The sequence below is a fragment of the Mobula hypostoma genome, chromosome 16 (assembly GCF_963921235.1).
Source record: "Mobula hypostoma chromosome 16, sMobHyp1.1, whole genome shotgun sequence".
NCBI lineage: Eukaryota > Metazoa > Chordata > Chondrichthyes > Myliobatiformes > Myliobatidae > Mobula > Mobula hypostoma.
This window is the reverse complement of record NC_086112.1, coordinates 36,577,728-36,603,301: the sequence shown is the minus strand read 5'-3', so window position 1 is coordinate 36,603,301 and position 25,574 is coordinate 36,577,728. Positions and strand designations below refer to the sequence as shown.

General features: G+C 42.0%; 1 protein-coding gene across 1 annotated transcript; it reads left to right on the top strand.

The window, feature by feature from the left end:
- The first annotated feature begins 12,021 nt into the window (after positions 1 to 12,021).
- LOC134357549 (uncharacterized protein C9orf40 homolog) lies at positions 12,022 to 20,729 on the top strand. Its single transcript, XM_063069178.1, has 2 exons — positions 12,022 to 12,502; positions 20,285 to 20,729. Exons 1-2 carry the CDS (start codon positions 12,113 to 12,115, stop codon positions 20,459 to 20,461), a joined length of 567 nt encoding a protein of 188 aa, XP_062925248.1. The 5' UTR covers positions 12,022 to 12,112; the 3' UTR covers positions 20,462 to 20,729.
- Positions 20,730 to 25,574: the final 4,845 nt, after the last annotated feature.

The window sequence follows — 25,574 nt, the reverse complement described above, 5'->3', positions numbered from 1 at the left end:
GATCAGCAATTCTGGATTGTGTGTTGTATAATAAACTGGGTATGATTAGGAAGGTTAAGGTAAAGGAACCTTTAGGAGACAGTGATCACAATATTTCAGAATTCACCCTGCAACTTGCGAGGGAGAAGCTAAAGTCAGGTGTATTAGTATTATAGTGGAGTAAAGGTAATTAAAGAGGATGAAAGATGAGATGGCCAAAATTCGTTGGGAAAGAACACTGGCAGGGATTATGACGGAGTAGTACTGGCTGGAATTTATGGAAGTAATTAAGGAGCAGGATATACACAAACGTTTGTACATCCCAAAGACAAAAGTATTCTAAAGGCAACATGGCATAACAGTGGCTGAGGAGGGATGTAAAAGTCAACATAAAAGCAAAAGAGTGCATATCACAGAGCAAAAATTAGTGGGAGGTTAGAAGATTCAGCATTTTTTAAAAGCCAACAGAAGGCAACTAAAAACAAACATAAGGGAGCAAAAATGAAATACAAAGCTAAGCTAGCCAATAACATCAAAGAGGATACCAAAAGTCTTTTTCAGATATATCAAGAGTAAAAGAGTGTCAAGAACTGTGTCCAGTTCTGGTCGGCTCACTATAGGAAGGATGTGGAAGCATTGGAAAGGGTATAGAGGAGATTTACCAGGATGCTGCCTGGTTTAGAGAGTATGCATTATGATCAGAGATTGAGGGAGCTAGGGCTTTACTCTTTGGAGAGGAGGAGGATGAGAGGAGACATGATAGAGGTGTCACCATGGGAAAGTGAGCCTGGAGAGAGAGAAACAGGAGAGATAGTAACAGGAGACAAGGAAATGATGGATGTACTGAATAAGTATTTTGCATCATTCTTCACTGTGGAAGACACCAGTAGTATGCCAGAACTTTGACAGTGTCAGGCGACAGAAGTGAGTGCAGTTGTTATTAATAGGGAGATGGTAGCTTGAGAAACTGAAAGGTCTGAAGGTAGATAAGTCATCTGGACCTGATGAACTATACTCCAGGGTTCTAAAAGAAGTAATGAAGAGATTTTGGAGGCATTAGTAATGAACTTTCAAGACCATAAGATACAGGACCAGAATTAAGTCATTTGGCCCATTGAGTCTGCTCTGCCATGCAATCAAGGCTGATCATTTTTCCCCTCCTCAGCCCCACTACCTGGCTTTCTCTCCATAACCTTTGATGCCATGGCCAATCAAGAACCTATCAATCTCCACATTAAATACAACCAATGACCTGGCCTCCAGAGCTGCCTGTGATAACAAATTCCTCAAATTCACCACCCTCTGGCTAAAGAAATTTCTCTTCATCTCTGTTTTAAATGGACAGATCTCTATCCTGAGGCTGTGCTGTCTTGTCCTAGATTTCCCCACCATGGGAAACATCTTTTTCATATCTACTCTGTCTTGGCCTTTCAACATACAAGAGGTTTCAATGAGATCACCCTTCATCCTTCTAAATTGCAGAAAGAACAGGCCCAGAGCCATTAAATGTTCCTCATATCTCATATGATAACCTTTTCACCCTTCCAGAATCATCCTTATGAACCTCCTCTGAACCATCTCCAATGCCAGCATATCTTTTCTTAGATAAGGAGCACAAAACAGTTCACAATACTCAAAGTGAGGCTTCACCAGCACCCTAAAAGGCCTCAGCATCAAATCTCTGCTTTAATATTCTTGACCTCTTGAAATGAATGCTAATGTTGCATTTGCCTTCCTCACCACTGACCCAACCTGCAAGTTAACCTTTAGGGTATTCTGCACAAGAACTCCCAAGTCCTTTTGCATCTCAGATTTTTGGATTTTCTCCCCATTTAGAAAATGGTCTGCACATTTATTTCTTGCGTGACCATGAATTTTCTAACCTTGTATTTTATTTGCCACTTTCTTGCCCATTCTCCTAATCCTTCCAAGTCCTTCTGCAGTCTTCCTGTTTCCTCAACACAACTGTCCCTCCACCAATCTTTGCATCCTCTGCAAACTAGGTAAGAAAGCCATTTATTCCATCATCTAAATCATTGATATACAGCATAAAAAGAAGCAGTCCCAACACCGACCCCCGCAGATCACCTCTAGTCACTGGCAGCCAGCCAGAGAAGGATCCTTTTATCCCACTTGCTGCCTCCTACCAATCAGTCAATGCTCTAACCATGTCAATATCTTTCCCGTAAAATCCTGGGTTCTTAACCTGGTAAGCAGTCTTATGTGTGGCACCTTGTCAAAAGCCTTTTGAAAGTCCAAATATACAACATCCATTGCATCCCCTTTATCTATCCTACTTGTAATCTCCTCAAAGAATCCCAACAGGTTCGTCAGGCAAAGATTTTCCATTAAGAAATCCATGCTAACTTTGTCTTATCTTCTCCTGTGTCACCAAGTACTCATAACCTCATTCTTAACAATTGACTCCAGCATCTTCCCAACCACTAATTGGTCTATAATTTCCTTTCTGCTTCCTCCCTCCTTTCTTTCTTAAAGAGTGGAATGACATTACAATTTTCTAGTCCTCCGGAACCTTGCCAGAGTCCAATGATTCTTGAAAGATCATTACTCATGCTTCCACAATCTCTACCGCTACCTCTTTCAGAACCTTAGGGTGCAATTCATTTGGTCCAGGTGATATGCACCTTTTGGTCTTTCAGCTTCTTAAGCACCTTCTCTTTTGTAATAGAAACTGTACTCACTTCTCTTCCCTCACACCCTTCAATATCTGGCACACTGCTCATGTCTTCCACAGTGAAGACTGATGCAAAATACTCATTTAGTTCATCTGACATCTTCTTGTTCCCCCATTATTATTTCTCTGGCCTCATTTTCTAGTATTTCTATATCCACTCTCATCTCTCTTTTATTTTGTATATACTTGAAAATGCTTTTTCTATCCACCTTGATATTGCTTGCTAGCTTGCTTTCATATTTAATCTTTTCCCTCCTAATGATTCTTTTAATTACTTTTTGTAGGGTTTTAAAACCTTCCCAATCCTCTATCTTCCCACTAATTTTTGCTTTGTTGTATGCCCTCTCTTTTGCTTTTACATTAGTTTTGACTTCCCTCATCAGCCTTGGTTGTACCATTTTGCCATTTATGTATTTTACTGTATTTGGAATACATCTATCCTGCACCTTGCTCATTTTTCCCAGAGACTCAAACAATTGCTGATCTGCTGTCATCCCTGCCAGCAGCTCCTTGCAATGTACTTTGGCTAACTCCTCTCTCATACCATTGTAATTTCCTTTACTCCACTGAAATACTGCTACATCAGACTTTACTTTCTTTTCTCCCTATCAAATTTCAAGTTGAACTCAATTATATTGTGATCACCTACCTGCATCACCTACCTACCTACAATGCTGTCATCTACCTGCTGAACAGCACCTACTCCTATTTGAATAAGCAGGGCAGCACTGTGAGAATCATCTTTTTTGACTCCTCAAATTCCTTCAATACCACACCGCCCTTATTACAGGGGGAAAAGGTCCTTTCAATGCAGGTTAGTTCTTCCATTGTATCCTGGATAATGGACTACCTGACCGGCAGACCACAGTTTGAGCAGCTTCAGATCTGTGTGTAGCCCTGTAGTAAGCCTCAGGCTCGCTCAACTCGTTTTTGCCTAGGGGGAGCAACCTTCGGCCCCGTCAAACTGGGTAATCAAGTTTGTGTGAATGCTGTGTGATGTACCCCACCCCGCTAAATAACAGACAATAAACCATATGCGATTAAATGATTACAATTTATAGATCTTACTGGAACTATGTAATTAATAGAGGTAAAATATAAAAGGAAAGTAAAAGGCACCAAACTTATCAAAGTTCAACCACTTCTTCTTTGCACCATTTGATCCCCTCCGACCACCTCGACCCGCTGCCTGGGACCAACCACGGTGGTCAACCAGACCCTCCACATGAGTCTGTCTTCGTCTCCTCTCCTCGCTGAAGACCCTGGGCCTCGGACTCCCGCTCGGAGTCCGTCCTGTCGGCCAGCTTACAGCATCATGTCTCCTCTCTCTGTCCCCATTGTGCCTTCTGCCTCAAAGCCCGCGCAAACGATAGCTTACAGACACACAAGAAAGAATAACATCTATCCCAATTGGTTAGCAAATGAATACAATTCTCTTTATAACCCAAACAAGCTGCTAGAGAGAGAACTTTCTCAGCAGTTAACATAACAAAGAAGCCATTCTGATTAGCCTACGCAGTAACATAAAAGAAGAAACCACTTACATGTGTGTCAGACATGGCTATAAGCGGCACTGGGGCCCCACAGCGGACTGTATTGGCTCTCTTCCCATTTACCTTGTATACCTCGGACTTTAGATACAACACTGAGTCATGCCATCTGCAGAAATTCTCTGAATACTCAGCAATAGTTGGGTGTATAAAGGGAAGATGGGAGGATGAATGCAGTGCCCTGGTGGAGGATTTTGTTAAATGAAGCAAGCTGAATTCAAAATCAGTAAGACATAGAAAATGGCGATGAACTTTAGGAAGACTAAGTCTACATGGCTCCCTGTTACTATTGGTGGTGAGGATGTGGATGTAGTGAGGACCTACAAGTACCCGGGGATGCACCTGGATGACAGACCTGAGTGGAGCACCAACACAGAGGCTCTGTTCAAGAAGGGCCAGAGTTGCTTCTACTTCCTGAGGAGATGGAGGTTCTTTGGAGTATGCAGGCCTCTCCTTTACATGTTCTACCTGTCTGTTGTCACCAGTACAATCCTATATGCGGTGTGCTGGGGCAATGGCATCAACACGGGTGATGTCCACAGGCTCGATAAACTGATTAGAAAGGCTAGCTCAGTTACAGGAGTCAAACTGGACACACTGGAGGCTGTGGTAGAACAAGGGACCCCATGGAAAATTCTGGACAATATTTCTTACCCTCTGCATGCTACCTTGGCTTTTAGTTATAGACTAAGATAACTGTTCTGCTCCAAAAGGCGCTATACAAGGTCGTTCTTATCCTCGGTCATCAGGCTCTATAATGAGTGAACCTATAGCCAAGGAAGTGATGATTCCCCGTGAGTCTGTTTAAAGTGATTCTTTTTTATATTCTTTCTTATTTCTTTTCTGATATTTGTATATCTGGGTACTTATAATGCTACTGTGACATGTGATTTCCTTTGGGATCAATAAAGTTTCCTTCCTTTCTTCCTTCCCCTTCCTCCCTCCTTCATTTCCCCTTCCTGTTCCCCATCCTCTCCCCTTCCTCTCCCCTTCCTCTCCCCTTCCTCTCCTCTCCTCTCCTCCTTCCTCTCTTCCTTCCTCCCCTTCCTCCCTTCATCCCTTTCTTCCTCCTCCTTCCTTCCTCTTCCTTCCTACTTCATATCTTCCTGTTCCTTTTTCTTTCTTCCTTCCTTCCTTCCTTCCTGTTCCTTTTTCTTCCTTCCTACCTTCCTTCTTTCTTGTTCGTTTTTCTTCCTTCCTTCCTTCCTGTTCCTTTTTCTTCCTTCCTTCCTGTTCCTTTACCTTAAGCTCCTTAATCACCTCCAGTTCATTACATAACACTCAATCCTGTATAGCTGATCCCAAATAGGCTCAATGTCAAGCTGCTGTAAAAAGCCATCTCAACAAATTTACTCTCTTGAGATCCATTATCAAACTGATTTTCCTAATCTACCTGCATGGTAAAAACACCTCCTATGACTATCATAACATTGCCCTTTTGATACCACTTTCTATTTCCTGTTATATTCTGTAGTCCACATCCAAGCTACTGTTTGAAGGCCAGTATATAACTGCCATCAGGGTCATTTTACTCTTGCAGTTTCCTAACTCAACCCACAAGGATTCAACATCTTCCAATCCTATGTCACATCTTTCTACAGATTTCATGCCATTCTTTACCAGCAGAGCCACCCCACCCCCTCTGCCTACTGTCTACCTTTCTAAGTTCCTAACTCTCCAATACAATGTGTAACCTTGGACATTCAGCTCCCAACTACAACTATCTTTCAGCCATGATTCAGCAATGGCCCACAACATCATACCCGACAATCTGTAAAAGTGCAACAAGGTCATCCACCTTATTTCTTATACTCCATGCATTGAGATATAACACTTTGAGTATTGTATTTGCTTCTCTTTTTGATTCTGCATCCCTAATGCATTAATACTCTCCCTGCTGGCTGCAATTATGCCCTTCCTAACAGTCTGACTGCATGCTATCTTTGCTTTTTTACCACCTGCCCTATTCTGAGTCCCTTCACTCTGGTTCCCATACCCCGGCCAAATTAGCTTAAACCCTCCCCAACAACTCTAACAAGAGTATTGCCCACAAGATTATTGGTCCGTCTCAGGTTCAGGTGCAACCCGTCCCTTTTGTATGGCCCATACCTCCCCCAGAAGAGATCCCAATAATACAAGAACCTGAAGCCCCTACCCCCAGCAACAGCTTCTCAGCTACACATTTATCTGCCAAATCATCCTGTTTCTACCCTCACTGGCACGTGAGACGGGTAGCAATCTGGAAATTATTACCCTGGAGGTCCTGCTTCTCAGCTTTCTGCCTAGCTTTCTCTCTTCAGGATCTCTTTGCTCTTCATTCTTATGTCATTGGTACCAATATGTACCAGGACAACATAAACCATTTCCTCTTTGTCTATTCTGCTTGTTATTTCTTCAAAGAATTCCAACAGATTTGTCAGGCTAGATTTTCCCTTGAGGAAACCGTGCTGACTACAGCCTATTTTATCACGTGTCTCTAAGTACCCCAAGACCTCATCCTTAAAAATTGACACCAACATCTTCCCAACCACTGAGTTTAGACAAATTGACCTATAGTTTCCTTTATTTCCTTCTCTCCCTTCTTGAAGAGTTGAGTAGCATTTGCAACTTGCAACTTTCCAGTCTTCCGGAACCATTTCAGAATCTAGTGATTCTTGAAAGATCATTAATAATGCCTCCACAATCACTTCAGCTACCTCGTTCAGAACTCTGGGGTATACATCATCTGGTCCAGATGATTTATCTACCTTCAGACCTTTCAGTTTCCCAAGAACCTTCTTTCTAGTTATGGTAATTTCACACACTTATGACCCCTGACACCTGGAACTTCCACCATATTGTTAGCGTCTTCCACAGTGAAGACAGATGCAAAATACTTATTCAGTTTGTTTGTATTTCATTGCCTTTAGTTGGTTTTTAAAAGTGTCCAAATCCTCTAATTTCTCATTAATTTTTGCTCTATTATATGACCTCTCTTTCTCTTTTATGTTGGCTTTGACTTTTCTTGTTAGCCATGGTTTTGTCATCTCTCCTTTAGAATACTTCTCCCTCTTTGGGATGTATATACCCTGTGACTACGAAATTGCTTCCAGAAATTCTAGCCATAGCTGCCCTACCATCATCCCTGCCAGTGTTCTTCTCCAATCAATTCTGGCCAATTCCTCTCTCATGGCTCTGTAATTCCCTTTAGATACACCTGACTTTAGCATCAGCTTCTCAAATTTCAGGGTGAATTCGATAATATTATGATCAGTTTCCTCTAAGGATTCTTTTACTTTAAGCTCTCCAATCAATTCCGGTTCATTGCACAACACCCATTCCAAAATGGCTGATCCCCTAGTGGGCTCAGCCACGACCTGCTCTAAAAAGTGATCTCGTAGGCATTCTAGGAATTCCCTCTTCTGGAATCCATTACCAACCTAATTTTCCCAATCGACCTGTATATTGAAGTCCCCCATGACTATTGTAACATTTCCCTTTTGGCATGTATTTTCTATCTCTTATTGTAATTTGTAGACCCTTTCCTTACTACTGCTTGGGAGTCAGTACTCAACTCCCTTCAGTGTCTTTTTACCCTTGCAGTTCCTTAGCTCTATGCAAAATGATTCAACACTGATTATGGGGAACAAGGAAATGCTAGACGAGTTGAACAGGTACTTTGGATCTGTCTTCACTAGGGAAGACACAAACAGTCTCCCAGATGTAATAGTGGCCAAAGGACCTAGGGTACTGGAAGAACTGAAGGAAATTTATATTAGGCAGGAAATGGTGTTGGATAGACTGTTGGGTCTGAAGGCTGATAAGTCCCCAGGACCTGATGGTCTGCATCCCAGGGTACTTAAGGAGGTGGCTTTAGAAATCGTGGATGCATTGGTAATCATTCTCCAGTGTTCTATAGATTCAGGATCAGTTCCTGTGGATTGGAGGATGGCTAATGTTGTCCCACTTTTCAAGAAAGGAGCGAGAGAGAAAACAGGGAATTATAGACCAGTTAGCCTGACGTCAGTGGTGGGAAAGATGCTGGAGTCAATTATAAAAGATGAAATTACGACATATTTGGATAGCAGTAACAGGATAGGTCCGAGTCAGCATGGATTTACAAAGGGGAAATCATGCTTGATTAATCTTCTGGAATTTTTTGAGGATGTAACTATGAAAGTCGACAAGGGAGAGCCAGTGGATATAGTGTACCTGGACTTTCAGAAAGCCTTTGATAAAGTCCCACATAGGAGATTAGTGGGCAAAATTAGGGCACATGGTATTGGGGGCAGAGTACTGATGTAAAATTGGTTGGCTGACAGGAAACAAAGAATAGCGATTAACGGGTCCCTTTCGGAATGGCAGGTGGTGACCAGCGGGGTACCGCAGGGTTCAGTGCTGGGACTGCAGCTGTTTACAATATACATTAATGATTCAGATAATTAATGTATTTGCAGATGACACAAAGCTAGATGGCTGTGAAATGTGAGGAGGATGTTATGAGAATGCAGGGTGACTTGGACAGGCTGGGTGAGTGGGAGGATGCATGGCAGATGCAGTTTAATGTGGATAATTGTGAGGTTATCCACTTTGGTGGTAAGAACAGGAAGGCAGATTATTATCTAAATGGAGTCAAGTTAGGAAAAGGGGAAGTACAACGAGATCTAGGTGTTCTTGTATATCAGTCACTGAAAGCAAGCATGCAGGTACAGCAGGCAGTGAAGAAAGCTAATGGCATGCTGGCCTTCATAACAAGGGGAATTGAGTATAAGAGCAAAGAGGTCCTTCTGCAGCTGTACAGGGCCCTGGTGAGACCACACCTGGAGTATTGTGTGCAGTTTTGGTCTCCAAATTTGAGGAAGGACATTCTTGCTATTGAGGGAGTGCAGCGTAGTTTCACAAGGTTAATTCCCGGGATGGTGGGACTGTCATATGTTGAAAGATTGGAGCGACTGGGCTTGTATACACTGGAAATTAGAAGGATGAGAGGGGATCTGATTGAAACATATAAGATTATTAAGGGATTGGACACACTGGAGGCAGGAAGCATGTTCCCGCTGATTGGTGAGTCCAGAACCAGAGGCCACAGTTTAAGAATAAGGGGTAGGCCATTTAGAACGGAGTTGAGGAAAAACTTTTTCACCCAGAGAGCGGTGGATATGTGGAATGCTATGCCCCAGAAGGCAGTGGAGGCCAAGTCTCTGGATGCTTTCAAGAAAGAGATGGATAGAGCTCTTAAAGATAGCAGAATCAAAGGTTATGGGGATAAGGCAGGAACTGGATACTGACTGTGGATGATCAGCCATGATCACAGTGAATGGTGGTGCTGGCTTGAAGGGCCAAATGGCCTACTCCTGCACCTATTGTCTATTGTAACACCTTTCAACCCTATGTCACCTTTTTCTAATGATTTGGTTTTATTTTTTACCAACAGAGCAGCACCACCCCCTGCCTTCCTGCCTGGCCTTTTGATATTGTGTGCATCCTCATACATTAAGCTCCCGGCTATAATTTTCTTTCAGCCATGATTCAGTGATACCTACAACATCATACCTGCGGATCTGCAACTGCATTGCAAGCTTTGGTCTCCAAATTTGAGGAAGGACATTCTTGCTATTGAGGGTGTCCACCTTATTCCGTAGATCAATAGATCCTGGCATGGTTCCAGAGGATTGGAAAATTGCAAATGTCACTCCACTCTTCAAGAAAGGAGGGAAGTATAAGAAAGGAAATTTTAGGCCAGTTAGCCTGACATCAGTGAGGATTTCAGAGTCGATTTTAAATGATGTGGTTTCAGGATATTTGGAAGCACATGACAATATAGGACAAAGTCAGTATAGTTTCCTTAAGGGAAAATCTTGCCTGACAAATCTATTGGAATTCTTTGAAGAAATGACAAGCAGAGTAGACAAAAGAGAATCAGTGGATGTTGTGTATTTGCAAAAGGCCTTAGACAAGGTTCTTCACATGAGGCTGTTAAACAAGATAATAGCCAAGAGTATTACAGGAAAGATACTAGCATGGATAGCGCATTGTCTGATAGACAGGAGACAAAGACTGGGAGTAAAGGAATCCTTTTCAGATTGGCTATTGGTGACCGGTGATGTTCTTCAGGGGTCCGTGTTGGGATCAGTTCTTTTTACGTTGTATGTCAATGATTTGGATGATGAAAAGATAGATGGAGGGGCAGGTAGTGTTGAGGAAGAAGAGAGGTTGCAGAAGGACAGACAGATTAGGAGAATGGGCAAAGAGGTAGCAGATGAAATCTAGTGTTGGGAAGTGGTTGGGCATACACTTTAGTAGAAGGAATGAAAGCAATAACTATTTTCTAAGCGGGGAGAAAATGCAAAAATCCTAGGTGCAAAGGGATTTGGTAGTCCTTGTGCAGGATTCCCTGAAGGTTAATTTGCAGGTTGAATTGGTGGTCAGGAAATTGAATGCAATGTCAGCGTTTATTTTGAGAGGACTAGTAAATATAATCAAGGATATAATGCTGAAGCTGCATAAGGCCCTGGTGAGGCCTCATTTGGAGTATTTTGAGCAATATTTAAGAAAGGATTTGTTAACATTGGATAGAGTTCAGAGGAGGTTCATGAGAATGATTCCAGGAATGAAAGAGTTATCATATGAGCAGTGATTGAAGGCTCTTGGAATTTAGAAGAATGGGAAAGGGGATCTCATTGAAACCTATCGAATGTTGAAAAGCCTGGACAGAGCGGATATGAAGGGGATGTTTTCTTTGGTGGGGAAATCCAGGATCATGGGACACAGCCTCAAAATAGAGGGACATCCACTTAGAACAAGGATGAGGGGATCTTTTTTTTAGTCAGAGGGTGGTAAATCTGTGGAATTTGTTGCCACAGGTGGCTGTAGAGGCCAGATCACTGGGTGCATTTAAGGTGGAAGTCGATAGGTTCTAAATTAGTCAGGGCATGAAAGATTATGGGGAGATGGCAGGAGAACAGGGCTGAGAGTGAAAATGGATCAGTCTTGATGAAATAGTGGAGCAGACTCAATGGGTCGAATGGGCTAATTCTGCTCTTATGTCTTATGGTCTTAGAGTCTTAAGGACCGAACCAACCCGAAGTCTGCATGTGTGGGACTGAAGTTTGGGCTGTGGTGGAGAGAGGACAACATACGCAGAATGCTGGGGCAACTTAACAAGTCAATCAGCATCGATGGAGGAAAATAAACAGTCAATGTTTCAGGCCAAGATTCTGCAATGAAGACGAGAAAGAAAAGGAGCAGAAGCCAGAATAAGAAGGTGGGGGGAGGGGAGGAGTACAAGCTGGCAGGTGATAGGTGAGACCAGGTGAGACCAGGTGAGGGGGAAGGTGGGGGTGTGGAATGAAAGGTAATCATGTCAAAAGCTGGGAGGTGATAGGTGGAAGAGGTAAAGGGCTGAAGAAGAGAGGATGGTATCAGCACAGTTGCACTTGCGTGGAGACATTTCCCTCTGCACCCCGGATTGGGGGTACTTGAACCCAGTTCACAACTCAAACTGAGGACTTAAGGCGTCCTCCTGGTTGGCTCCAGGGCTGTTACGCTGTTGGAAGTCAGTGTCAGGCATTTATTCCTCCCAAATAAATCAAATGGAAGTTGAAGGGTTGTCTCTTTGTGCATTATTATTGACTGGTCCCTCTAATAGCCTGCAAATTTATCTGAATGTCTATTTCTGTTTCTGCCCCTACAGATACCGCCTGACTTGTTGAGCATATCTCATTATTTTCTTTATTTATAGATTTATTTCGATGGTTTCGGCCTCCAGACTCCGGGGGCACTATTGCATTTTTTTTGTTTCATATTGGAACGAGTGTGCCTGTCAAGAGCTCCGGTTGAAAGGTTAGAGGACTAGAAAGGCGTTTGAATTTCGTGGAGCGAAAAGTAGTACAACTTTAAGCGCCAGCTGATGTCGAAGAGGAAAGCCGAAGATATTCTATCGTGTTGCCCCACCAGCAAACGCTTCATTTCCCTGTTTGTCGACTGTAAGAGCGTGAACCCGCTGCTCAGCCGCGAGCGGACGAAGAGGAAGCTGCACGAGGCCGAGCTGGGTCCGCAGCCCGACTACAAGAGAGTGGAAGGCGCGAGTCGCGGCCCGAATCCCTGGGACCGGAGCGCGAGCCGCGGCCCGAATCCCTGGGACCGGAGCGCGAGCCGCGGCCTGAATCCCTGGGACCGGAGGGCGAGCGGCGCCGCCTGGGCACCGGCTGTGCGGGAGACGGGGACGCAGGAGCGCCGGGGCAACCGCACAAGCAGTAGCAGCTTCACTGGCTCTGCGCTTCCAGCTGCACGGCCGCCAGTGAGTCACGTTTGTGCAAGTAATGCAGATTGTGTTCGAAAGAGCGGCTTTGGTTGAAATAGCTCTTTTGTTATTTTTGCAGAGTGACTTTGGTCAATACGACTCGACATGCTTTCCAGTGCACACTGAGGTCTGTGTATATGTAAGGAATTAAGAAACACACATCAAAGTTGCTGGTGAACGCAGCAGGCCAGGCAGCATCTCTAGGAAGAGGTATAGACATTTCGGGCCGAGACCCTTCGTCAGGGTACTACTTCCTGGAGATGCTGCTTGGCCTGCTGCGTTCACCAGCAACTTTGATGTGTGTTGCTTGAATTTACAGCATTTGCAGAATTCCTCGTGTTTAAGGAATTAAGAATGTAGTTTTCAGTGCTATTCAGCGGGACAAACCGGTTGTAGTCATCATTGCCTGACATTAAAAGCCGTGCATGCCTCTTTTTTTTAAAAAGGACAATCCACTTGAAAGGAAAAGTGCTTTAATTTTTTCATCCAAGCAGCCATTTAATCAACAAAGGTGGGGGGGGGGGTGATGGTTGGAGGGATGAATGTGTGCCCAGTCTTTGCAAGTTTCGCCGAGGGAGAGCCTTTTCACATCCCTCTATGGTCAAGCCAGGCACTTTCTAAATGGTAGCTGCCAGCAGCACTGATTAGAATACTTGGAGCCACTGACTATAGGAGCAGAATTAGGCCATTTGGTCCATCGAGTCTACTCTGCCATTTCATCATGGCTGATCCAATTTTCCCATCAGCCCAAATCTCCGGCCTTTGCCTTGTATCTTCCTGCCCTGACCAATCAAGAATTCATCAATCTCTCCCTTAAATGTACATAAAGACTTGGCCTCCACAGCTGCCTGTGGCAAAGAATTCCATGGATTGATCACTTCTGGTTAAATAAATTCCTCTGGATCTCGGTTCTAAAAGTTCACCCCTCTATTCTGAGTCTGTTTCCTCTGGTTTTAGACTCCCCCATCTTAGGAAACATCCTTTCCACATCTACTCTATCAAGGCTTTTCACCATTTGATAGGTTTCAATGAGGTCACCCCTCATTCTTCTGAATTCTAGTGAATACAGAGCCAGAGCCATCAAATGCTCTTCATATGACAAATCATTCAATCCTGGAGTCATTTTTGTGAACCTCATTTGAACCCTCTCCGGTTTCAGCACATCCTTTCTAAGAGAAGGGGCCCAAACCTGCTCACAGTACTCTGAGTGAGGCCTGACCGGCGCTTTATGAAGTTCCAACATTACATCCTTGCCTTTATATTCTAGTCCTCTTGAAATGAATGCTAACATTGCGTTTGCCTTCCTCACCACAGACTCAACCTGCAAATTAATCTTTAGAGAATCCTGCACAAGGACCACCAAGTCCCTTTGCACCTCAGTTTTTTTTTGTATCTTCTCTCCATTTGGAAAACAGTCAACCTTTTCATTTCTTCTACCAAAGTGCATGACTATACACGTCCCAACACTGTATTCATTTGCCATTTCTTTGCCCATTCTCCTAATCTGTCTAAGTCCTTCTGTAACCTATTCTACTTCCTCAAAACTACCTGCCCCTCCACCTGTCTTCATATCGTCTGTAAACTTTGCAACGAACTTATGAATTCCATCATCCAAGTCATTGACATATAACATAAAGAGAATTGGTCCCAACACAGACCCCTGTGGAACTCCACTAGTCACCAGCAGCCAGATTGAAAAGGCTCTCTTTATTTCCACTCTTTGCCTCCTGCCAATCAGCCACTGCTTTATCCACATTAGAATTTTTCCTTTAATACTGTGGGTTCGTAGCTTGCTAAGCAGCCTCGTGTGGCACCTTGTCAAAGGCCTTCCGAAAATATCAACATAATATCAACTGATTCTCCTTCATCTACAAATAATTCCATCAGATTTGTCAGGCAGGATTTTCCCTTGAGGAAACTATGCTGACTGCGGTCTATTTTATCATGTGCTTCCAAATACCCCGAGACCTCATCCTTAATAATCGACTCCAATATCTTCCCAGCCACTGAGGTCAAACTATCTGGCCTATAGTTTCCTTCTTCTGCCTCTCCCTTCTTGAAGAGTGGATTGACATTTGCAATTTTCCAGACTTCCAGAACCATTCCAGAATCTAGTGATTCTTGAAAGAACATTACTAATGCCTCTGCAATCTCTTCAGCCACCTCTTTCAGAACCCGGGTGTACACCATCTGGTCCAGGTGACTTCTTTACTTTCAGACCTTCCAGTTTCCCAAGAACCTTCTCTCTAGTAATGGTAACTTTACTTGCTTCATGCCCCCTGACACCTGGAATTTCAGCCATACTGCTGGTGTCTTCCACAGTGAAGACTGTTGCAAAATGCTAAGTCCATTTGTCCCCTATTTCGTTGTCCCCCATTACCACCTCTATAGTGTTGTTTTCCAGCAGTCTAATATCCACTCTCACCATGTTTACCTTAATGACTTTTTAGACACCCTCTGTTGGTTTTTTAAAGCTTCCCAATCCTCTAACTTCCCTCTAATTTTTGTTCTATTATATGCCCTCTCTTTGTCTTCTATGTTGGCTTTGACTTCCCTTGTTAGCCATGATTGTGTCATCTTCCTTTAGAATACTTCTTCCTCTTTGGGATGTATATATCCTGTGCCTTCCAAATTGCTTCCAGAAATTCCAGCCATTGCTGCTCTGCCATCATTCCTACCAGTGTTCTTTTCCAATCAATTCTGGCCAACTCCTCTCTTATGACACCGTAATTCCTTTTACTCCACTCTATACAGATACATCTGACTTTAGCATCACCTTCTCAAACTTCAGGGTGAATTTGATCATATTATGTTTACCTGTCCCCAAGGGTTCTTTTACCTTAAGGTATCTGATCAATTCTGTTTCATTATATGACACCCAATCTAGAATAGCTGATCCCCTAGTGGGCTCAACCACAAGCTGCTCTAAAAAGTGATCTCATAGACATTCTAGAAATTCCCACTCCTGAAATCCAGCACCAACCTGATTTTCCCAATCTACCCACATATTGAAGTCCTTCATGACTATTGTAACATTTCCCTTTTGGCATGCATATTCTATCTCCTGTTGTAATTTGTAGGCCATATCCTTACTACTGTTGGGGGGTCTGTATACAACTCACACCGGGGTCTTTTTACCCTTGTAGTTCCTTAGCTCTATTCATAATGATACAACAGCTTCCAAACCTATGTAACCTCTTTCTAATGAAACCAGCACAGCACTGCCTTTCTGCCTATCCTTTCGATACAAGGTGCCTATCTATCTACAATCTTTCAGCCACGAGTAAGTGATGCCTTCAACATCATACCTGCCAATCTGCACTATGCTGCTAGTTCTAGTATCTTATTCAGTATACTGTACGCATTCAGATACAACACCTTCAGTCCTTTATTCACCTGTTTCAATCTTGTCCACTCTTATGTTGCAACTCATCCTTTTGGCAGTAGTTTTGCCTTATCAACAGCCTCTCCTCACTACACATTGTCTCTAAACCAGCTATCTCATCTTCAGCACCATTATCCACCTTTCTTATGATCCTTTTTGCATTTAAATATAGGCAGATCTGGACACTAGTCGCACCATGCTCAATTTTTCAATTCCTAACTTTGTCTGAAATCTTACCAACATTTGCCTCCACAACCTCTCCACTGACTGTTCTGGTTCTGTGGTTCCCATCCCTCTGTAACTCTAGTTTAAATCCCATCGTGCAGCATTAACAAACCTTCCCGCTAGGATATTAGTCCCCCTCCAGTTTAGGTACAAACTGTCCCTTCTGTACAAGTCCCATCTTCCCTGGTAGAGAACCCAGTGATCCAAAAATCTTACACTCCTCCTCCTACACTGACTTCTTAACCACGTGTTAAAGCACGTGGCACGGATAGCAATCCTGATATCACATCGCTAGAGGTCCAGCCCTTTAATTTAGCACTTAACAGCTTGAACTCCCTATGCAGAGCCTTGTCGTTTGTTCTACCCATGTCATTGGTACCTACGTGGCCCATGACTTCTGGCTGTTTGCCCTCCCACTTAAGAATGCTGAGGATTGGATCCGAGATATCCCAGACCCCAGCACCCAGGAATCTTATTCTCGTCCACAGACCCTCGTGTCCATTCCCCTAACTAATGAATCCCCATCACCACAGCGTGCCTCCTCTTCCCCCTTCCCTTCTGAGTGACGGAGGCAGACAGTGCCAGAGACCTGACCACTGTGACTTTTCTCCACTAGGTCATTTCCCCCCCCCCCCCATGATAGTATTCAACCTGTTGTTGAGGGAGATGGCCACGGGTACTCTGCACTCGCTCCTTAAACCATTTCCCCTTCCTGACTGTCACACAGTTTCCTGTGTCCTACACCGTGGGTGTAACTACCTTTGTATATGTCCTGTCTGTCACCCCCTCAGCCTCCCGAATGGTCTGGAGTGCACCCAGTTTCAGCTCTATCTTCTTGTTATAAGCTGCAGCTGGATGCATTTCTCACAGTTGTAGTCGTCAGGACACTGGAGGTCTCACTGCCTTCCCACATCCTGCAAGAGGAGCATTGTCCTATCCTGTCTGTCATCCCTACTGTCCGAGCTGAGTAGATATATAGGAGAGAGGGAAAAAAAGCTTGAGCTTTTCTTTCTCTAATTGAGACTTCTCTTGGCTGAGCTAAAGCCTTAACATCACCACTCTGACTATCTCCACTGACGACGGCCATTGTGCTTGCCCTGCCTTCCTTTAATTTTCTCTTACGGATCAATCCCAAACGCCGATTGGCCACTGGTCAAAGCTTAAATTACAGTGCCACGATGAGCTCCTGCTTTTTATCCTCGGTCAGTGGACTTAATTGAAGTCCCGTCCTCTCCAAGCTTCCGATGACCGGATTGGCCGCTGGTCAAACCTCTATTAAGCATGACCTTCAGGGTATTCCACAATACTGTCTTGGATTCATTCAGCCTGGGATTGATGTTTATATTACACGGTTTTCCAGGCAGATTGTCATCCTTTTGCACCACTCATCACACCTTATCAATATTAGTGTCATGTACTTCCTGAAATCCCACTCATGTAATATTCATTTTCTATTAATCCATCATTCTTTGAGTTCTAGTATTTGCTTTCAGTGCCCTTCTATGGTTTTGCGTTTAGTGCTGCCATCTACTATGATGCTTCTGAAACCACTGACTGTTATGGTGGTGCAGTCCTCTCCACAACCAGTGTGGCTTTTTATTTCTGTCAACAGCTTGTTTCCCACATGCCATAATGTACTTCTATTGGCTTTAATAACCCTTCTACTGGCATCATTTAAAATGTATCTCAGATGACTCTTCCGGCCCTATCACCTCGCCTTGGGGATGCAACCATCTTTCATCCTGTGCACATGTCTGTGCCAAGGATGGCCCTTTATTTCTTTATTAATGCTTGGGATTATGCCATCATTGCATCAGAGAGAGCTTTTATGTTGGAAATATTTTTTCTTTCATGAGATGCCACGGATAGTCAAAAGGATAGATTGCTTGCCATCCTTACGTTGTGAGAACTTGGATGCAAATTTCCTGCTGTGGTTCCTACAACACAGCAATGCCTGTAATCAAAAGGGCTTCATTAACTCTATTTTCCCAGGCCAGATCCCCAGGTTTAAGGGTCACTTGCTACCAGGATAATTGTATGCAGGCCAGTGAGGCCGAAATGGGACCCAGAGAGTCTGCAATGAGGAAGAGATACTTTAACATGGCGTGCTGATAAGAGTGAGTTGGTGCATTGCTGCTGCCATTTACCCTGTGCTTCTCTTCCCGCTCAACAAATGGACACCCCAGCTGCCTGTCGATGATCCTTCAGCCTAAACAAAATCCCTAAACGAGGTGCAACCTGACTGACTACAAGGCCACCTTTAAACCCACAGAACCACTGTCTTAAACTTGTGCTTTTGTTTCTGAGATATCTCAGACGCCACTGTCACAGCTGGTCAGCACTGAATTAATTTTGGCTGTGAGGCAGCTCGGCAATACTGAGATCACTTCCATACGAAAACGTCACTGTTTCTTCTTGCTGTGGAATTTCAGCCGAGTCATGCATTAAGGTCAATGTAGAGCAAAGTTTTTATTAGAACGTGAATTGAATTGTCACTGGGAAAGTAGAGCAGGGCAGACTTCCCCTGGGACTGGAACGCTGAAAGCTGAGTAATTCAGCAGGGTACCAGTGAGTGTGACAGCACTTCATTTGCCACAGAGTCAGCGACATCTTTATTCCTCTAGAAAACAGAGGCCTGGAGCCATTTTAGAATCTAAACGTAACTAACAGTTTCTAGTAATTAAGTAAATCTGGAACTAAAAACTTGGTACCATTAATCGAAGCATGGAACTACTGGATTGGTTATTTTAAAACAAATCTGAGTTGATTACTGTCCTTCTGAGAAGGGAATTGTCATCCTTACCTGGTCTGCCTATATGTGACTCTAACCAGCTGGTGCAGTTAGTTCTTAATCCCCTGTAGTTGAGCAATAACTGTGACCCTTTGGCAGCCATTCCCAAATCCCATAAAGGAATAGAAAACAGACAAAGTACAAGAATACAGTAATGATAAGGGATTCAGTAATCTGAGAGAGAAAGACAGTATGGTGTGTTGCCTTCTTGGAGACTGAGGAAAGACATCAAGGAAAAGTTGTAGGGGAATGGGGAAGAGCCAAAGGTTGACACCCATGTTGAAACTGTCAGTGTAGAAAAGGAGACTGATTAGTATTGCAATAATGGTTAAGGAGCCAAGGAAGAAGCTAAAAATACGTTCGAAGAGTTTGTCATATTTGGATCAGTATGAGGGTCATATGCTCCTGCCAATGTCAAGTTTACTGTCAAACGGAAAAGTACATGCATAACAGATGGAACACAAACAGATAAGCAGCATTCACAAGAAGATCATAACTTAAACTATACACAATTTTTACAAGAAAGAACACAATAAAGACATTAGAAGTCCCTTATAGTGTAAAGTGATCATAATGTTGCTACACTGATTTAGTGATTAGGGCCATGCGGTTTGGTTCAAGAACTGAATGCTTCAAGCGAAGTTGCTGTTCTTGATTCTGGTGATGTGGGACTTCAGGCCACTGCACATCCTGCCTGATGGATATTTAAACAGAGCGCTGCGTAGGCAGGGCACTTAGCATTGTCAGAGGTCCCTCCTATCCGTCCAACAATCTCTGAACCTCCTACCATCAGGCAGGAGGTACCATAGCATTAGGACAAGGACGGTCATGATGGGAAACAGCTTCTTCACTCAGACCATGAGACCACAAAACTCTCTGCCACTACCTTCATCACATATGAAGCACTAGTAGTGTTATACTGTTTACTTTTTAACTTATGTCACGAATGCACCTTATTATTTGTTGTAATATTACTTTTGTGTTATGTGTGAGGTATTGTGCACCGTGGTCAGGAGGAAGGTTGTTTCATTTGGTCGTGTACATTTGTATGGTTGAATGACTTGAAGATGGCAAGGCCCTGATGGTGAAGATTATTGATGATGGATGTTGTCTTGAATGAGTGCCACATGTAGGTAGGGAGAGATGTGCCCGAGATATATTGTGCTGAATCTGGCCGCTGAAATTCTAAGATATGTCAAGTTAAGGTACAGGAGGAAGAGCTTCAAATTCTTACGACATTGGCATCAGTTGTGTGGCCAGGTGGTGCTGTTCAAGATAGATAGGCAAAGCAATGTATTTGGATGATCTGTGTTTTGTATTCTCAAGCTGGGTTTCGGCATTCTTTTAAAATTAATTTATATTTTGTTTTTCCTCCTAGAATGTCCCAGGGGATGAAGTGTCTTCTCAGTACAATTCATTTCAGTTTTGGAGAGTTCCTTTACCTAAAATTGAGTTGGCTGAGATTGAGGATATTGGGGATATGAAGATGATTGAAGAAATGAACTGTGATATTCCAGAAGAGGCAACAGAAATAGAGATGGAACTACAAAACTGAGATTGTGATAATGTTTAAGAATAAAATTGTTTCCATGTTTTGAAATAAATAATGCTAGTTTTTGCTGGTGGAAAGAGGAGATTGCAGTAGCCATCTTTGTTTTTTTGTAGAAATGTTCATTCTTATGACTGACAAATTTTTGTATATAGCATGTCTTGTGCTTTGCAGTATTTGGGGAGGAATTTGGGTTTTTTAAAGGAACGGTACTGTACAAAGATGCATGTAATCCTACTATAAAGTTGTAAATAAATGGGTCTTCAAAATCTGATACAGAGATTGAAATGATTGGAGTTAGACATGATCAGATTCATTTCTATGGTATCGAGTCCAGATAAAGAGCAGTCTTATGAACAACTTCAGAATGTCACTACGATTTGTTTTATGGCTAGTTCCTCAAGTTAGTTTTAATTTTCATTTGAAAAGCTGATGTCAACAAACAGCTGAGTTGGTTGAGGATCATTTCAACATTACTATGAAACAGCAGCAATTCAATTTTAAGACCCCTTTTCCATATTCAAAGCATTAACCTTTCCAGATATTTTTTCCCCATTTGACACTCTCATTCTCCAGTATCTCATCTAAAGAGTCCTTTTCATATTTGAGAGTTTTTTTTTTGGTGAGTTTCTGATGAGGTATCAAAGCCAAGAGTTGCTGAAACTGATGTACTGCCTTGAATCAATGAGGGGAGAAAAACAAATAATGGCTAAAACATTAGAGTTAACTCTGAAGATTGCAGCTGATTTGATTTTTTTGGGGATTTGTTGGGCTGTTCTGAATTTTATTTGTTAACACTAAGTTATGAAGTGTTCATTGTGTGAAGTGTGCCATCCAGCTTTTACAATTCAGAGTTATATAAAGGTCTAAGATAAAAAGAGAAGAACCAAAGAAAGTATAGGCTTATATTTTTAATGAAGGTTTGTACTTTAAGTGTTTATAGCTAATTTGTTGTATAAACTCCATTAATTTTTTAAGAGGTGAAAATAATGAGGTTTCCCTTGAATGTGATAAAAGTATTAAAAATAGAGTTCATAAATGTCCAGGATATAAACTGCTGTGAATTCACTGATTTGTGCGATGATCTTATGAAGAACTATGAACTTGAATGATTTCCATTTATGTTCATTTGCCTTTATTGATTTTCTTTTACTATTTACAAAGCAAGTTTTGGGAGAATACTTTTCTCCAAGATACTTTAACACATTTCTGAATTCCAATATGCTTGAATTTGATTTTCTTCACCTTCAGTATTACTGTTAAGCTAATGTGATGCTTTTTGCTAAAATAATTACTAAAATTAATTGAATGTAACTGTTAAAGTAACTCCATCAGAAATAATAGGTGCTACGGCTTCAGGACTTGAACAATGGAATCTCTGTGAAATTATTTAATAGGTTGGGGAAGCAATTTAGATTTCAGATGGGTGCGCCAGAATATTCCACATAGGTTGGAATTGTGCTACTTGATGTATGAATGAATTCTTCTTCAAGCCATCAGAACCAGAAGAAGAAATGCTTTATCTCAACTAGTATGAAAATTAACATTTTTTAAAACACTGATTTTTCATGAATTTGAACAAAACTATTTTCCACTGGATTATCACTTCCTGTACATCTCAAGTGAAGTGTATTTTGATCATTCTTGACTGATGTACAGCTGGTTATTTAGCCAAAACGTTTAAGAATATCAGTGTATACTTGAAATTAAGGTCTGTTCTAAGTTGTGCATGTGAGAAGATATTTAATTTGTTTTCAACTTTTGACAATATATGTAAGTGAGAGTTACAAATTGGATAAATTGAATTTCTACTCTTAAAAATATTCCTCGCATTCAAGTTCTTATTTGGCAGATGCTTTCTCTTCTCTCTATATGCATCCCTCTTCCATCCCACATTTCTGTCTTTTGAATGAAGGAAGATGGGATCCAGAATCAAAAATAGCTATCCCTTTGGTAAGAAAGGAAAATAATGATTCTGGATCCCATTGGAATGATCACTTCCTTTGCAGAACCTTGCAGTTTGAAAGTTACATTTTATTCCTGGCAACAAGAGAAAGGAGTAAAATTGTTGATTTTTCAATTACAATAAAACAGTTGTGCAGCTTCTTAGATTCCTTGATCTCACTGACATGAGCACTAGGAAGGCAGAATCAAAACTACATGTTCTTTACTAGGTGTACCTCTCATTTAAAATAAATTTTAATTAATTTGCACTATGTATAATACATGTTATATCCACCTAATACTGTGATAGACTATGCAAGTACAATGACTTAATCAGTGATGGGAAGTTTACTGCTTCATCTTCCTGTTCAATAACTTAATGATTTAAATTGCCTTTTAAAAATCTGAACACAATCAAATCCAGAGCAACACGCACAAAATGCTGGAAGAACTCAGCAAGTCAGGCAGCATCTATGGAAATGAATGAACAGTTGGATGTTTTGGGCCAAGACCTTTCATCTCTGCCCGGTGTCCAAATGGTTATTCATTTCCGTACATGCTGCCTGACCTGCTGAGTTTGGTATTTTGTGTGTGTTGCTCTGGAGTTCCAGCATCTGCAGAATCTCGTGTTTAAAATCAAATCTATATTTCTTGCAGACCTGTTAACTTTGCAGTTCTATTCCATTGCATTTTTGTTTAGTATTTTTTTTTTACTTAGCCAATTTCTTTTAAATACAGCGATAAGTCATGCATTTCAAACTGATAAGATATTTTTCTTCTATTTTTGGTATTGTTAATATATTCATTTTTATATCCTTTTGGGTTCTGTGTTTTGACATGAATAAAATTTTGAATAATGTTTTTAATTATTTGGTTCCAGGACTAATTTGTTTCAAATGTTTTATTGGTTTTACTTAAATCATGTAACGGCAAGAATATGGAAGAGTTAAATGCATTGCTGCTGTAAAATGTAGAGTGCATTTTCAGACATCCCACCCTGCAAAAACTCATTTTAGGGAGGTAGCACCATCAATTTGCAGGAGACTTCTGGGAGAGGTGGAATGTCTGCAATAGAGTAGCTCCTTAGCAGCTAGTCAGCTAGGTTAAATAACGTTAGCTATGCTAATGAACGAATGACACCTGTTAAACTCACCTCAACATGTCTTTTACAGTCTTAAACCACCATGGGCAATAGAAAAGTCACTGTTGCAAACAGTGCAGCGAGCAACACTATCATTATTTTTGACCCTTATTAGGCAGGGGTACACTTTAGTTTGGAGCGAGGTATGTTTTATATTTTCTTGGAACACTTTGCCATGGCGTGCTCTCTCTCTTGCTCTGGCTTGCTTTCTCTCCTGTTTTCTTGCGCTCTCTCGCTTGCTTTCTTTCTCGCTCTCGCTCGTGCTCTCGCTCTCGTGGTCGCTCTCGCACTTTCTCTTGCTTTTGCTCGCTTGCTCGCTCTCAAAAAAATTGATTTCCGTGATACTGTATATAATTTGCGGGCATCAGGGAGCCACTATTCATATGCGGGAGACTCACGGAACTTCTGGGAGAGGCGGGATGTCTGCATACTATGTGAAATTTGGTACTCAGGAGGAGGAAACAGCGTTCCATGAGCCAGCCCTCATCAGGGAATCGGAGGTGGAGAGGGTCAGCAACTTTAAATTCCTCAGTGTTACCATTTCAGAGGACCTGTCCTGGGCCAGCACATAAGTGCAATTATGAAGAGAGCACAACAGTGCCTCTACTTAGGAGTTGGCAAAGTTTCGGCATGAAATCTGAAACTTGTGACCAACTTCTATAAATGTGGTGGAAAGTATATGGACTAGCTACATCACAGCCTGGAATGGAAACACCAATGCTGTTGAATGTAAAATCCTAGAAAAAGTAGTGGATATGGCCTAGTCCATCACTGGTAAAGCTCTCCCCAGCACTGAGCTAGCACATCCACACAGAGCATTGTTGCAGGAGAGCAGCATCCATCATCAGGGACCCACGCCACCCAGGCCATGTTCTCTTGCTGCTGCTATCAGGAAGAAGGTACAGGAGCCTCAGGACTCACGCCACCAGGTTCAAGAACAGTTAATACCTGCCAGTCATCAGGCTCTTGAACAAAAGGGGATAACTTCACTCAACTTGTCCCATCATTGAACTGTTCCCACAACCTATGGATTCACTTTCAAGGACTGTTCATCTCATATGTTTGTTATTTATTATTTCTTACTATTATTTCTTTTGTATTTGCATAGTCTGTTGTCTTTTGCAAACTGGTTACACAGTTAGTGTAGTCTTTCATTGATTGTATTATGGTTATCGGATTTATTGTGTATGCCTGCAAGTAAATGAATCACAGGATTGGATATGGTGACATGTATGTACTTTGGTAACAAATTTACTTTGAACTTTGTCAGAATCCCCTGGTCACTTAAGTGGTGTGGCCATTCCTATCTCTTAAATGTGTTTTTATTTTTGCTGGTTATTTAATGACAGTCTTTGTGGAATTTGTAATTTTTTCTGATGAAATAAGTTCAAAAGAGGAGGCCTTAAGTCATTGCGATAATGGTGTACCTGATATGTATGTGTCTCAAAGGTAGCTGTCCCAGAGTTACTATCAGTTTAACCCAGTTTAAAGGTGGAGCCTTTTGAAATTATTCCTGGAAAGGAACTGGGTGACTAACAGGCACAGTCAAGTATTGTAATTTTAACAGTTTAGAAGTTTGGCAGATCAGTATTTACTACATTTTTTGCATCAAAAGATGTAAGGTATTAACTAAATCCAACTCTAAATGTGGACTATTTCAGGGGTACGTGGGAAAGATAACCAATTTGTGCTCTATTATAAAGTCCTTCCAGTCAGAAACAGTTTTTCTTTCCTCGATAATGACTATAAGGAAAGCGCAGCAATAAACCACTCAGCCCATCGTGCCTCTTCTGCCTTTCAACAATATTGTTGCTGTTTCAATTTTGCTCTTTTCTGAATAAGGCCGGTACAATCTTTCAAAAAGCATATCTTAATGGCATCTTTTGAATCTGTTGGTACCACTCCAAATCCTAAAGACTTTTGAAAGCCCGCAACCAATGCATTCATTATTTCTGTGGCCATTACTTGGTTGAAGCCATCTGGGCCAGAGGGACTGATGGCCTTTGTCTGTTTATTTGTAATTGTCTAGTGTTG

Bases quoted from the DNA above. Each gene is read 5' to 3' on its own strand.
- LOC134357549 (XM_063069178.1), top strand. From the start codon at position 12,113: ATGTCGAAGAGGAAAGCCGAAGATATTCTATCGTGTTGCCCCACCAGC. The intron at 12,503-20,284 runs GTGAGTCACGTT...TTTTCCTCCTAG, and splicing joins TTCCAGCTGCACGGCCGCCA to AATGTCCCAGGGGATGAAGT.